General features: G+C 44.9%; 1 protein-coding gene across 1 annotated transcript in view; it reads right to left on the reverse strand.

Annotated features, from left to right (window-relative positions):
* Window positions 1-1,189: 1,189 nt before the first annotated feature.
* LOC141157706 (dynein axonemal intermediate chain 3-like) overlaps window positions 1,190-13,234 on the reverse strand; it is a 40,779-nt gene continuing 28,734 nt past the window's right edge. The window contains exons 7-14 of the mRNA XM_073645250.1: window positions 12,611-12,698; window positions 10,508-10,638; window positions 8,878-8,941; window positions 5,739-5,869; window positions 4,700-4,904; window positions 4,122-4,213; window positions 1,735-1,857; window positions 1,190-1,603 (exon numbers count right to left, since the gene is read on the reverse strand). Coding sequence (XP_073501351.1) covers window positions 1,469-1,603; window positions 1,735-1,857; window positions 4,122-4,213; window positions 4,700-4,904; window positions 5,739-5,869; window positions 8,878-8,941; window positions 10,508-10,638; window positions 12,611-12,698 — 969 coding nt within the window. The 3' untranslated portion in view covers window positions 1,190-1,468. The remainder of the gene's footprint in view (window positions 1,604-1,734; window positions 1,858-4,121; window positions 4,214-4,699; window positions 4,905-5,738; window positions 5,870-8,877; window positions 8,942-10,507; window positions 10,639-12,610; window positions 12,699-13,234) is intronic.

A 13,234-nucleotide genomic window follows, 5' to 3' on the forward strand; every position in this document is an offset into this window, starting at 1 on the left:
ATGCACATAGGGCTACTCCTCTCCATAGGCCCCACAATAAGAGGGGAAGGTAAAGGCCCATGGGGCATTCTCTGTGGCCCACTTCTCTCTTCCCATTGGATGTAGCCAACAAATACCTGGTGTGAGCAGAGTGACTTATTCCTGGTGTATGTTCCTCCATAGATAATAACTGCAATATTAATTTCCGACAGGTTTGAATATAGATCTATCAGCTCTACTACCACCGATAAGACGTAGAAGACCAAGAATTAACGACCGGCAAAGAAGGATTTTCATCCAAAGAGTCCAGAGGGCCGGATACCGCGAGCTGGCAATGGGAGGATAAATGGTATGACACTGCCTTATAGGCACGTGCCCACCAACCCACACACGTGTATGTACATCCAAGCACCCAAAACATATCACAGAAAACTCCGGACCCTCTTACTAAGGAAAAAAAATCAGTCACGTAGATGATTATGTGACACTGCCACGTGGGCCACATCGATGCAATCTTTGCATGCCCGGCTCATATTGCATCTCCCTAATGCACATTGAGCCATGCCAGCATTGTCTGAGCTAGGCCGCTCTTAAAGGAGTTGTGCCATATACATCACTGTATGATCAATGGGGATCAGAGTGCAGGGGTCCTCACCGATCACGAGAATAGGAGTCTCATAGTCCCCTGACGCCACTGCTTCACTCACTGTCCATGGGAGTGGTGGTCACATACGTGCAGTACTGCTCCCATAGAAGTGAATGGAGTGTACCATACATGTCTGATGGATCAGAATTCCACCTAAAAGAGACGATCAAGAAAATCGAGCAGCCTTGCTGCTAGTTTTTGACTGCTGGACCAGAGCCCTGCAAATTTCTTCCTACCTTCCGATATTCTCGACACCTCTTCTGCTTTGTGCCACAACGTCATAGCGTTGCAAGGCCTACTAATCAGAAGAGGCACCAAAGATGTGAGCAGATAGGAGGAGGTTCTCCGGGCTCGGATCCAGTGACCATGGCTACTAATGTGGTCACTGGACCAGAGTCCTAATCTTTTAGCTCAATTATCACTTTAATAAATTAATTGAGACAAAAAATGTCCCTACTTGGATGACGGGAGACTCCACCAGCACATTGGGTGATAGAGACCTGGGGAGAAAGCGAGAGGTTCACCTTAAATAGTGTCAGAACGCTCCTAATTCTTTTCAACACAACTTTATTTGTACAGTCCAGAAGAACACATTTTATATGATCCATCAGACTAGCGGTGGATGTAAATATATGTTACACACCGGTGATCCACAACCTGTGACTTTACAACTGTTGCAAAAACTATGACTCCCTGCACGCTGGGATTTGTAGTCTTTGCAATATCTGCAGAGCCCCAGGTTGGGGGTGACCGCAGTACACCACAGTACAATGTATGCGCTGGGTTTTTACTATTCTGTAGCTTTGAAGAATACAAACATCTGTCATTATGAGAATTAGGTTTTCACAGTTCTTTTTCATTCTCTTTCTTAATCCCCAGACCGATCAGCACAGAGCTCTCCAGGGCCAAGTATGTGCCGTACTCTCGGCTTATCTCCTCCTCGAGCTGCTCCTTTGACTTCACCGGTGGAGAGATTTCCTAGACATAAATAGGACAGAGTTATACTCGACTTCCTTCTCTTATCCTATGTGATCACTCATGGATATAAAAACAAGTAGAAGTGACGGCACAAAGTGCAAGAGCCGAGCAGTGTGGAGCGAGATACTTACGCTTTTCTTGCTGTGCTCCTTCAGCTCCAGCGTTCTCTTCTCTGCAGCCCGAAATGTCTTTCTCTGTTCATAATATTCCAAATGACTGACCTCCCTGTCCAAGTAATGCAGGACCGCGGTGCTCTGCAGAAGAGAAAGGAGAATATTGCTGCGGACATGTTCCCACAATTGCAGACGGGACAACCCATAGCGGATCTTACAATGCAAGCTGCCAATGCCACCGTTGCAAATTTCCTCATAGTGGTAGAAGAAGCCATTGGTCAGGAAAAACAAATTCACCAATTCAGCTGCAACCAGCAGCTTTAGCAGAGGACCTCAATTATGAAGTCCAGATATTAGACCCTTCCACTGTTCCCAGTTGTTGGGGTCAATACTACTTCTTCACTAACTCTACTAGTGCCCATGTTTCCCTGGCATGGTGCCATGGAGTCACAGCTGTCAACTGGACCTAAATGGTTTCAACCAAGGAGCCAGGGCCAAAGAGCCAGTTGTGAAACTGGGCACAGACACAAACATTTATGTCTATAGGATTTACCAATAGTATATGAGACTGTTGGTTTTCCTTGGGGCGGACAAGGACCCAACATGGTGGCCCTTTTCTTGTCCAAGCCTCTTATATTCCCTGGAAAGGCCCAGGAGGAATCAGGACTGATCAATATTTCTGACAGTCATTATATGTATATGGTAAAGCACCTAAAAGGCTTCAAAGGGGTTGTCAACCTTCAAGATTCCCTTTACCATAGAGGAACCTATGAAATTACCCTGATTACATGGTGTCTTGCGATGCAAGCTGCCAATGCCACCACTGCAAATTTTCATGTAGGCCTGGTGGCGAATGGTAGAAGAAGCCATAGGTCAGGAAAAATGAATTCACCAATTCAGCTGCAACCAGTAGCTTTAGCAGAGGACCTCAATTATGGAGTCCAGACATTAGACCCCTCCACTGTTTCCAGTTCTTGGGCTCAATACTTCTTCACTTACTCTACTAGTGCCAATGTTTTCCTGGCATGGTGCCATCGAGTCACAGCAGCCAATTGGACCTAAATGGTTTCAACCAAAGAACCAGGGTAAAAGAGCCAGTTGTGAAGCTGGGCACAGACACAGACATTTATGTCTATAGGACTTACCAATAGTATATGAGACTCTTGGTTTTCCTTGGGGCAGATAAGGACCCAACATGGTGGCCCTTTTCTTGTCCAAGCCTCTTATATTCCCTGGAAAGGACCAGGAGGAATCAAGACTGATCAATATTTCTGACAGTCATTATATGTATATGGTAGAGTGCCTAAAAGGCTTCAAAGGGGTTGTCAACCTTCAAGAATCACTTTACCATAGAAGAACCTATGAAATGACCCTGATTACATGGTGTCTTGCAATGCAAGCTGCCAATGCCACCGCTGCAAATTTTCATGTAGGCCTGGTGGCGAATGGTAGAAGAAGCCATTGGTCAGGAAAAACAAATTCACCAAATCAGCTGCAACCAGCAGCTTTAGCAGAGGACCTCAATTATGGAGTCCAGACATTAGACCCTTCCACTGTTTCCAGTTGTTGGACTCAATACTTCTTCACTTACTCTATTAGTGCCCATATTTTCCTGGCATGGTGCCATCGAGTCACAGCTGTCAACTGGACCTAAATGGTTTCAGCCAGAGTCAAAGAGCCAGTTGTGAAGCTGGGCACAGACACAGACATTTATGTCTATAGGATTTACCATTAGTATATGAGACTCTTGGTTTTCCTTGGGGCGGACAAGGACCCAACATGGTGGCCCTTTTCTTGTCTAAGCCTTTTATAATCCCTGGAAAGGACCAGGAGGAATCACGACTGATCAATATTTCTGACAGTCATTATATGTATATGGTAAAGCACCTAAAAGGCTTCAAAGGGGTTGTCAACCTTCAAGAATCCCTTTACCATAGAGGAACCTATGAAAATACCCTGATGACATGGTGTCCCATGCTCGGACCACTATTGATCAGTGGTAATTTGCAAAAACAATAAAACAAACCTTGCCGAATGTGTTAAACTCACTGCAGTGCCACCATAGGACAACATGAAGTATCACTAGTAGTAGGTTCAGTCCTAACGCCAGCGTGTGTCAGTGCGCATGATACACGAGAAACATTTAAACTGGCACGTGAGGCTGGTATAGACACCGAAAAAGGGGTAAAAAATGGTTTGTCAAAGATTCTTGTTATTAAAGCATCTTCCCGAGTTACAGTAAATGTACGACCACAGAAAGATGCAAGAGTGAAATGTAATAGAAGAAAAGCAAAGATTGTGCAAGTCTATAGGAGGCCGGAGCAAATCACATCGGCAGCAATAAAATAACACTTTCCTCGTTTATTAATGTGTTCAATATATGAAGACTCTGTCCCCGAACCAACCTCATTAGCGGACGGGTGATGTAAGGTCCACGGGATCTGTAATACATGGAGGGTCCCGCTGTCATCGGCCACGGCCAGGAAATGCTGCTTTGCTGCAATAAATAAGATGTAATTCATTATTTTGAGTCTGTATCTGTTTTGGTCTCACAATATAATTCCTTATCCTTGGGCATGTGCGAGAAATCCTTGAAGAGGTTGTCTCACAAAAACAACCCCTGTTATGGCATATGGGCATTGTAGATGGGGGTCAACAAATGAGGGCAGCCCCCCGTCTATGGGCCAAAATAGAGCTGATTTGTACAAGCAGCTTCCGCTCCGGCAGACCTGCGACTGCAAAGAAGTCACCGGTGTCGTCTGATCCGCTCATTTATTACCCTCTGAAGTCTTCCCCCTTCTGTTTGTGAATGAGAAAGAAAAGGGGATAGATGAATAGATAGATGAGAGTGACACATGACTGCAGGATCAGACTACACATAGTTTACTTGTAGTCTGTAACCATGGCGACACATTGGTCTGACTGCACCTGCATACACGAAAAGGCCATATCATCATCATTTTTGTATTATTTCAGCTGTTACCTGACATGATCCAGGGTTTAATGCAGGTGATGGCCGCTGCTGATATGTTCTGCGTCTGAGACGGCTCATGTGTCTTCTCCAGTAAGTCCCAGATATCCACATTTCCATCTTCCTTGCCGATGAAGAAGACGCCGGGCCTGGACAGTGACCAGTGGGCTGTGGTGTACCTCTTCTGAGTGCAACACGACTGCAAGATCGGTCCGCTCTGCGAGAGAAAGATGCAATAAAAAAATTAAAATACAAAATAAAATGTTATATAAATATGAAAAAAGTTATTGCAGTGTCTATAACAAACATCCATTTTATTTTATGTTCATTAATATTCCAGAGCCCGTTCATCACGCCGTCCTACGTGTTTCAGAGAGATATGTCATTAGTCATGGCCTAAAATTATCATACATGGTCAACACTGTTGAAAAAAAATGTCAGGGTTGCTGTTTTGTGTTCATTCCACCGTCCCAAAAAATTAAAAATGATCAAACACTTAAATGTAACCCAAGATGCTGCCGCAGGCTCTCGTTCACACGTCCGTTTACACTTTCCTTTTCTTTGCCCTGTTTTTAAGAACAGATAAATGGAATATATGTCCAAAACGGATCCGCTGCATAACTGAGGCAAATGGAAGCACTGGGCCACGTTGGGTCGTATGGGGTCCATCTTGGTTTTTAAAATGTAAGAAAAAGAGCAGCGTGCAAAAAAAATTTTTTCTAAATACAGCACATAATAGAACTCAGACATACCCCCTAATAATCAATGCGGCCCCTCTGATTGCATTTCCATCAGTTATCCAGCAGATACATTTTGGACAAGAATTCTGCTATGGAGAGGAGCTCCGTCCACTATGATAATGTTGTGTTATTCCCTTCCTGCAGCAGGAGACCAAGGAGACATTTATTTCGGGGGTTTATAGGGCCCGAGAGTTATAGGGGCAGGACCTGCACTAGTTATGGATCCTGGGGTAGGTTCTGGGAGGAGCGCACTTCCCTGATCTCTTATATTATGTGATGGGGGTCCATCTGCCCAGAATAGTAATACTCACAGTGACTCCTTCCTTCCAGATAGCGAAGTTCCAGCCCCCGACGGTGAGTGCAAAGTCCTTCAGAAATGCAGATCTTTGCACAGTGTGGACCAGTCCATCATGGATGCCGTGTCTCTGCGAGGGTTTAGCACCTGCAAATACCAAAATTCAATCCACAGTCAGTGGATACACTGGAGATAATGCTATGGGAGACGCTACATGCCCTTCCAATAATTGTGCAGTTTATAAAATGTTGCTGCCATGTCCAGATGGTGAATTTACTTATAAAAAGACTATGATCCTGAAACTGCACTAAAAGTATATGACAAAGGTTCTAGACCCAATAATAATAATAATAATAATAATCTTTATTTATATAGCGCCAACATATTCCGCAGCGCTTAACAATTCACAGGTTCATGTACAACAGTCATAAGTAACATAGCTAAAGATAATACAATAATTACAGCAAAAATAATGACGACCCTGCTCCTAAGAGCTTACAATCTACAATGAGGTGGGGGTGACACAAAGTACAATGGCTTATTTACAAGGATAGTCCAGCCATCTTGAGGGGATGAGGGATAGATGAAGGCTGCATGAGCTCATCACCTGCCAGTATTTGTGGTGCTTTTTGGTTGGGTGGAGACTTATGTTTGGAGAAATAAGGAATGGGCTATGAGAATATAAAAGGACTTTGATTAGGGAACGTGATAGGCCACCCTAAACAGATGTGTTTTTAGGGAGCGCCTAAAACTGTGTAAGTTGTGGTTCATCCTAATTTCTTGGGGTAGAGCATTCCAAAGAATAGGTGCAGCTCGGGAGAAGTCTTGAAGCCGGGAGTGGGAGGTACGGATTAGTGCGGATGTTAGTCGAAGGTCGCTTGCAGAGCGTAGAAAACGGGTAGGCCGATAGACAGAGATGAGGGAAGAGATGTAGGGGGGTGCCACACTGTGGAGAGCTTTGTGGGTGAGAACAAGCAATTTAAATTGGATCCTATAATTCATGGGCAGCCAGTGCAATGACTGGCACAGAGCGAAGGAGTCTGAGTAACGATTAGCCAGATAGATGACCCTGGCTGCAGCATTAAGGATGGACTGGAGGGGGGAAAGTCGAGTGAGGGGGAGGCCAATTAAGAGAGAGTTACAGTAGTCAAGGCGGGAGTGGATCAGGGCAACAGTGAGGGTTTTTGTTGTTTCCAAGGTGAGAAAGGGGCGGATTCTAGAAATGTTCTTCAGGTGCAAGCGACAAGAGCGGGCAAGAGATTGTATGTGGAGGGTGAAGGAGAGATTGGTGTCAAACACAACGCCCAGGCAACGCGCCTACTTGCTCGGCATTATTGTGGTGCCACACATTGAGAGAGAGATGTCAGATTTAGAGAGGTGAGTAGACAGCGGGAACAGAAGAAATTCAGTTTTTGAGAGGTTGAGTTTCAGATAGAGAGCGGACATGATTTTAGAAACTGCGGCCAGACAGTCACTGGTGTTCTGTAGTACAGCGGGGGTAAGGTCAGGGGATGAGGTGTATAGTTGTGTGTCATCAGCATAAAGATGATACTGCAAACCAAATTTGCTGATTGTCCGTCCAATTGGGGCTGTGTAGAGAGAGAAGAGAAGAGGGCCAAGGACTGAACCCTGAGGAACCCCAATAGTGAGAGGAAGAGGGGAAGAAGTGGAGCCAGCGAACGATACACTGAAAGAGCGGTCAGATAGGTAGGAGGAGAACCAGGAGAGAGCAGTGTCCTTTATGCCGATTGAGTGAAGCATAGAGAGTAGGAGGTTGTGGTCAACGGTGTCAAAGGCTGCAGAGAGGTCAAAAAGAATGAGCAAAGAGTGGTCACCATTACGTTTTGCTGTCAGAAGGTCATTGGTTACTTTGATGAGTGCAGTTTCTGTAGAATGTAGAGGGCGGAAGCCGGACTGTGATGGGTCTAGAAGAGAGTGAGTGGAGAGGTAGCTGGTAAGGCGGGAGTAGACCAGGCGCTCCAAGAGTTTAGAGATGAAGGGAAGATTGGAGACTGGCCTGTAGTTGTTTGTGCAGGAAGGGTCAAGAGAGGGCTTTTTTAATAATGGAGTGATGATGGAGTGTTTGAAGGAGGAGGGGAAGATACCCGAAGAGAGGGAGAGGTTGAAGATTTTAGTTAGGTGAGTAGTGACGACTGAAGAAAGAGACTGGAGTAGATGTGAGGGGATGGGGTCAGTGGTGCATGTGGTGGGATGAGAAGAAGAGAGGAGCCTGGAGACTTCGTCTTCTGTGACTGGGTCAAATGTGGAGAGGGATCCAGAGGGGATGTGCGGGGGGATGGGAGTCACGGCACTTTGTGGCTGGGAGCCGATTTCCTGACGGATGGTGTCTATTTTCTCTGTGAAGTAGGAAGCCAGGTCCTCAGCACAAATGTCCGTGGTGGGGGCCTGCGCTTTAGGACTGAGGAGGGAGTGAAAGGTATCAAAGAGTTTTTTGGGGTTGTTGGATAGTGAGGAGATCAGGGTGGTGAAGTAGGTCTGTTTGGCGAAGTGAAGGGCAGAGTTATATGTTTTTAACATAAATTTGTAGTGGATAAAGTTTTCTGATGTCCGAGTTTTCCTCCATAGCCGTTCGGCACTTCTAGAGCATCGCTGGAGAAATCGGGTTTGCGGCGTGAGCCAGGGCTGTTTTACTCTGTGTTTAGAGGTTCTGAGGGTGAGGGGCGCTAATTGGTCCAGCATGCTTCTGAGAGTGTCATTGTAGTGGTTTACAACCAGATTAGGACAGGAAGAAGAGGAGATTGGGGACAGTGATGAGTGAAGGGAGTCTGTGAGTGTATGAGGGTTAATGGCTTGTAGATTTCTGAATGTGTGATAGGTAGGAGTGTGCTGGGGCGGGCGAGGATTTGTGAGCGTGAAGGAGAGAATGTTATGATCAGAGAGGGGAAGAGGGGAGTTATTTAGGTGGGGGATTGAACTAAGCCGGACAAAGACCAGATCAAGGGTGTTTCCATCTTTGTGTGTCTCAGAGGTTGAAAGCTGTGAGAGGCCGAGAGAAGTGGTTAAAGATAGAAGCTGGGATGCGGATGAGGAGGTGGGGCTGTTTATGGGGATGTTGAACGAAGAAGAAAACGGAGGAGGGTCCAGGATGGGTCTATGGACCACTGATGTACATAGTGTATATACAGACAACTCACTGATGAGTCTTCCAGTGTCTCCGTCCTTTTCCATCTTCCAGTCTGTGTACAGCAGCTCCCCGTCCTGTAGTAAGATGGACAGAGTGGACAATGGCGTGTTATATTGTCACTAATATATACACAAGACATATGGCCGCTCTTACCATTCCCAAAGTGCAGATCCAGTGAATGTCAGATAAGATGACCATACTTGTTAGATGGCTGGCACCAATCAGCCATTCCTCTGACCCCTCAATACACAGCTGGGTTCAACAAAACAATGGTATATCTCCAATGAGAACAAAGGTTCGGCCATGCTGGAGCCCATTGTACCTGATCCCTCTTCCCCCTACATCTGCCATTAGGAGAGAGTTCAAACCCCTCTCGATGGTCGGCCGGTGACTTCAGCCGACGTTCGTCTCTTGTGTGTACTGCACCTTTATAAATGATCTGAGGGGATTAATCAGTATTATATTCCCTGAAATGCTGGTTATCACAGTTCCCCAACCAGTGGCTCAGGGGCCACGTGTGTCTCTTGGGTCCCCGGCATGTGGCTCTTTTAGAAACAATCGTATCAGTGTAAAAACCATATCACTTGTAGTATAGCTGAAAAGTGACAAAAAACGCACAATAGGACATCACCCGGGCAATAAACGTTGTAGATAGTCTGGTATTACTCACCAGGCTGGGTTGTATCAGGCACAACTCCTATGCAGGTATAGATATCAGCTGCGCCGTATACCGGAATAAAACCAGCAGTAAATGCAATAGTAGAGAGGGATATACAGATAATTCTGCTGCAGGTCAAGAAGATATCCAATGGCGATGATGGTGTTGAAGAAAGAGCAGTTTTATTAAACAACGCGTTTCAGTCATTGCAGTCATTGTGTTTTGCTCCTGATGAAGGAGTTTGTTCAACTCTGAAATGCGTTAATTAATAAAACTGCTGTTTGTTCAACACCATCATCTCCATTAGATATCTTCTTGACCAGCAGCAGAATTATCCGTATATCCCTTTCTACTATATAAATAATTGTCCACTTTTATGATTTATTGATCTTACCTATGATGACTGTGCTGCTGACCACAAATATTTTCAGGATTTTGTCGTGTAGTCACTGGGCGATGTAAAGCCCCTGTACATTATCTCCTTCTGTGGATTCTTTATTTTGTGTGATTTGCTGTCAGGATTCCAGTTGACCTTCTACAGTTTGACCACTAGTGGCTGCTATTGTTCACCTTAATAATTGTGCTGCAATCCCACTCCTTACCACTGGAGGCTGCTGTTGTGTTCTGCAATTACCCTTTACTAAGATGGCAGATTCTGAACCTGTGGGATCCATCTTGTTTCCTGTTCAGTTCTACTTAAAGCTGCATGGATCTCTCACTCATTGCTTGAGTATTGTGTCTAGCTGTTAGCCTAGTTTCCAGTCTCCAAGCTCCTGAACATTCTTACCTGGATTGTTCTCACCTATCTATGGATTGTTTCCTACAACTCCTTTTTGCTAACTACAAGAACTTGTACTAATGCTTGCTTTTGCTGCTTGTGTGCCTTCGGCCACTGGTTTCCAGCAGTACTAGGCCAGTATCATAACATTTGCTGACATTTACCAAGCGCTACCGTCTGTATCTCAGAGATGGAAGAACTCACTTCAGTTCCGGCAAAATAACTGGTGTTGACGTCCTCCAGAATTTTGTTGTTCTTGGCAGAGGTCGCTCTTAAACTGCTGTAATGAATGGATCCCTCGGATTTCTCCTCTTTGATCGGAGTCTGTAGTTTATCTACACACGATGGAGAGAAAGAAGAGAATAAGTAATATTACAGATGTGCTATGAATATATATGGCTGTGTAAGCCCAGAGCGATCTGTCAGACCCATACAGCCAGGAATCATTATGTTCAAGAGACCACCTCACCGGCAGAGTATGGGGCGCTGGTGGTGGCAGCAATGGTCCTGGGTGATCACCATTGCTGACTATAGATCTTCCTCACCTTAAGCCTTTCTTAAGAACATATCACACTGAATCCTCCAAGACAATGGATGTCCTGTCTTTAGGAGCGGCCGTCACTGTTTGATCAGTGGGGGTCGCCCTATCCTATGGAGATACCTGACATCAGGGATCCCGTGCAGAGCCCTGTCCAGAATACAGGGAGGTGCACATGCCAACCTCCGCTCCATTCATTGCCTATGGGACTAGTGGAGAAGGAAGAGTACATCGCTCGGCTATTTCCATCAGTCCCACTGACGTCCTGCTTAGGGATGTCCTCCATGCTTGATTATCTATGAAGGAATGTCGTTTTCTGACCAGGCCACTGCTTGCCCAGAATAGATCCTTTCCTCATCCTTTATCTTTTTCACCGTGGATGTATTATCACAAATCTAAGGAACGGTGGTTCCTGCGAGAACGGCCAGCATCCTGCTATTAAAGGCGGCAGAATGGATCAGTGTCACATGAAGAAGCTGTGAGTTCCTGTATGTGATATCCTGAGGTTTTGGCGCTGAATGACAACGTGACGGAATTAGACTCAGGAGGAGAATGGCGTGTGCCGGGGAAACGTTGGCCGCGGCTCTGGAATGCCCGAGTCTGGCTGTAAAACAAGCCTGAGGCTTCCGCATCACCCCCGGGAAGTGTAGACCCCATTGTCCTCAAAGGAGCGCGGTCCGGGGATACAACGCAGGACTGCAGGAACAGGAGCCGGCTGTGGGGGCAGAGGCCTCGCTGTCTGTGGGCCCCAATAATAGGGCCACAAAATGTAACCTCCCAGCATATATAAGCTAGGGTGATAAAACAGTGACCTATACTACAGTAAACTCAGGAATGGACGATACAATGGGCAGAAGGGGCAACTGGACTGGGGCACTGCAATTTAAAGGGGTATTATTACCACCCACTTTGCAATACAAAATGTAATGTCCCTGCTTGCTCATATGCCAACATGGCATCCAGAAAACACAGCAATCTTCTCCCTGTGCGGAGTCACATATCTGTAGCGTCATTCTAACATCTTAGATGTCTTATAGGGAAAGTAAAGGAGGAACTGCGGATGCTCATCCTACATAAAGATGGATAGGAGAGAACGTATCTACTGACAACAGTCCTTACACAATGGCTTGTACTGTTTAGCACAGTATGGCGGTATTATTACATTTGGAACAGTATGGCGGTATTATTACATTTGGCACTGTATGGAAGCTTCATTATATTTGACACTGTATGGCAGTATTAATATATTTGGCATTGTATAGTGGTATTATACTTGGCACTGTTTGATGGAATTATTACATTTGACACTGGCGGAATTATTATATTTCGCACTGTATGGTTGTATTATTATATTTGGCACACTATGGTAGTATTATTATATTTCGCACTGTATGGTGGCATTGTTATATTTGGCATAGTATGGTGGTATCATATTTGGCACTGTATGGTGTCATATTATATTTGACACTGGTGGTATCATATTTGCACAGTATGGCAGCATTATCATATTTTCCACTGTATGGCGGTATTATTATATTTGGCACAATGTGGCACTTATTTGGATTGTATTGTGACTATTAGTGGCATGTTCTCTCCTTACAAAACATGGCAGTAGTTTCCACAGATCCTGCCCTGGACTATATGATATTTCCCAAGTATTCTGCTCAGAGACTGCGTCACTCATAAATCATGGAGTACTCGAGTCACATCATGTGCCCGGCCATCCATCGAGGTGGGATCCACCTGAGAGAGCACAGAGCTGGTCTTACCTGCCGTCCTGCAGTGATGATGCTCATCTCTAAGGCTGATTTTGATGGGGCTGAACTCTCCTCCTGTCTCAATCTTTGGAATTGAAGACTTAAAATAGAAAGAAATAACAGCAAATGATTGTTAGAAGTACAAAACTGCAAAATTCAATTGATTTCCTTATATAAGATGAAGCTCCAAACCAAGCACAGCTGTTGTTATACAATCTGTCTACCTAAAGCCACCACTAGAGGGAGCTCAAGAGATCAGATAATACTGTATATACATTGAACTCAACAAAAAGTCAGTATACAGTGAGCACAGAAGCTCCCCCTAGTGGGGGTAGCAGACAATCACAATGCTGTCATATAATTGCAGGGCACTAGAAGTTATACACAAAAATAAGAGCACCGATTCATATAAAGTTTTTGTAGAAATTAAAAATGTTAAACCTTCAAATGAGATGGTGTTAAAAGGCAGATATTACCTTCAATGCACGTAAATGAAAAGTCTGGTCACTTTGTATGTATAGTTTATTATTATTTCTCTTACACTAATGTAAAGTTATAGTGCTGGATTCACAATTCTGTAGCTTTCAGAGCTGAAATCTCCCAGCATGCCCCAGAATTGTAATTTCCATTAACAGT

Source organism: Phyllobates terribilis, unplaced genomic scaffold, assembly GCF_046119375.1.
Source record: "Phyllobates terribilis strain yellow unplaced genomic scaffold, ASM4611937v1 Scaffold_8__6_contigs__length_399053987, whole genome shotgun sequence".
Taxonomy (NCBI): Eukaryota; Metazoa; Chordata; class Amphibia; order Anura; family Dendrobatidae; genus Phyllobates; species Phyllobates terribilis.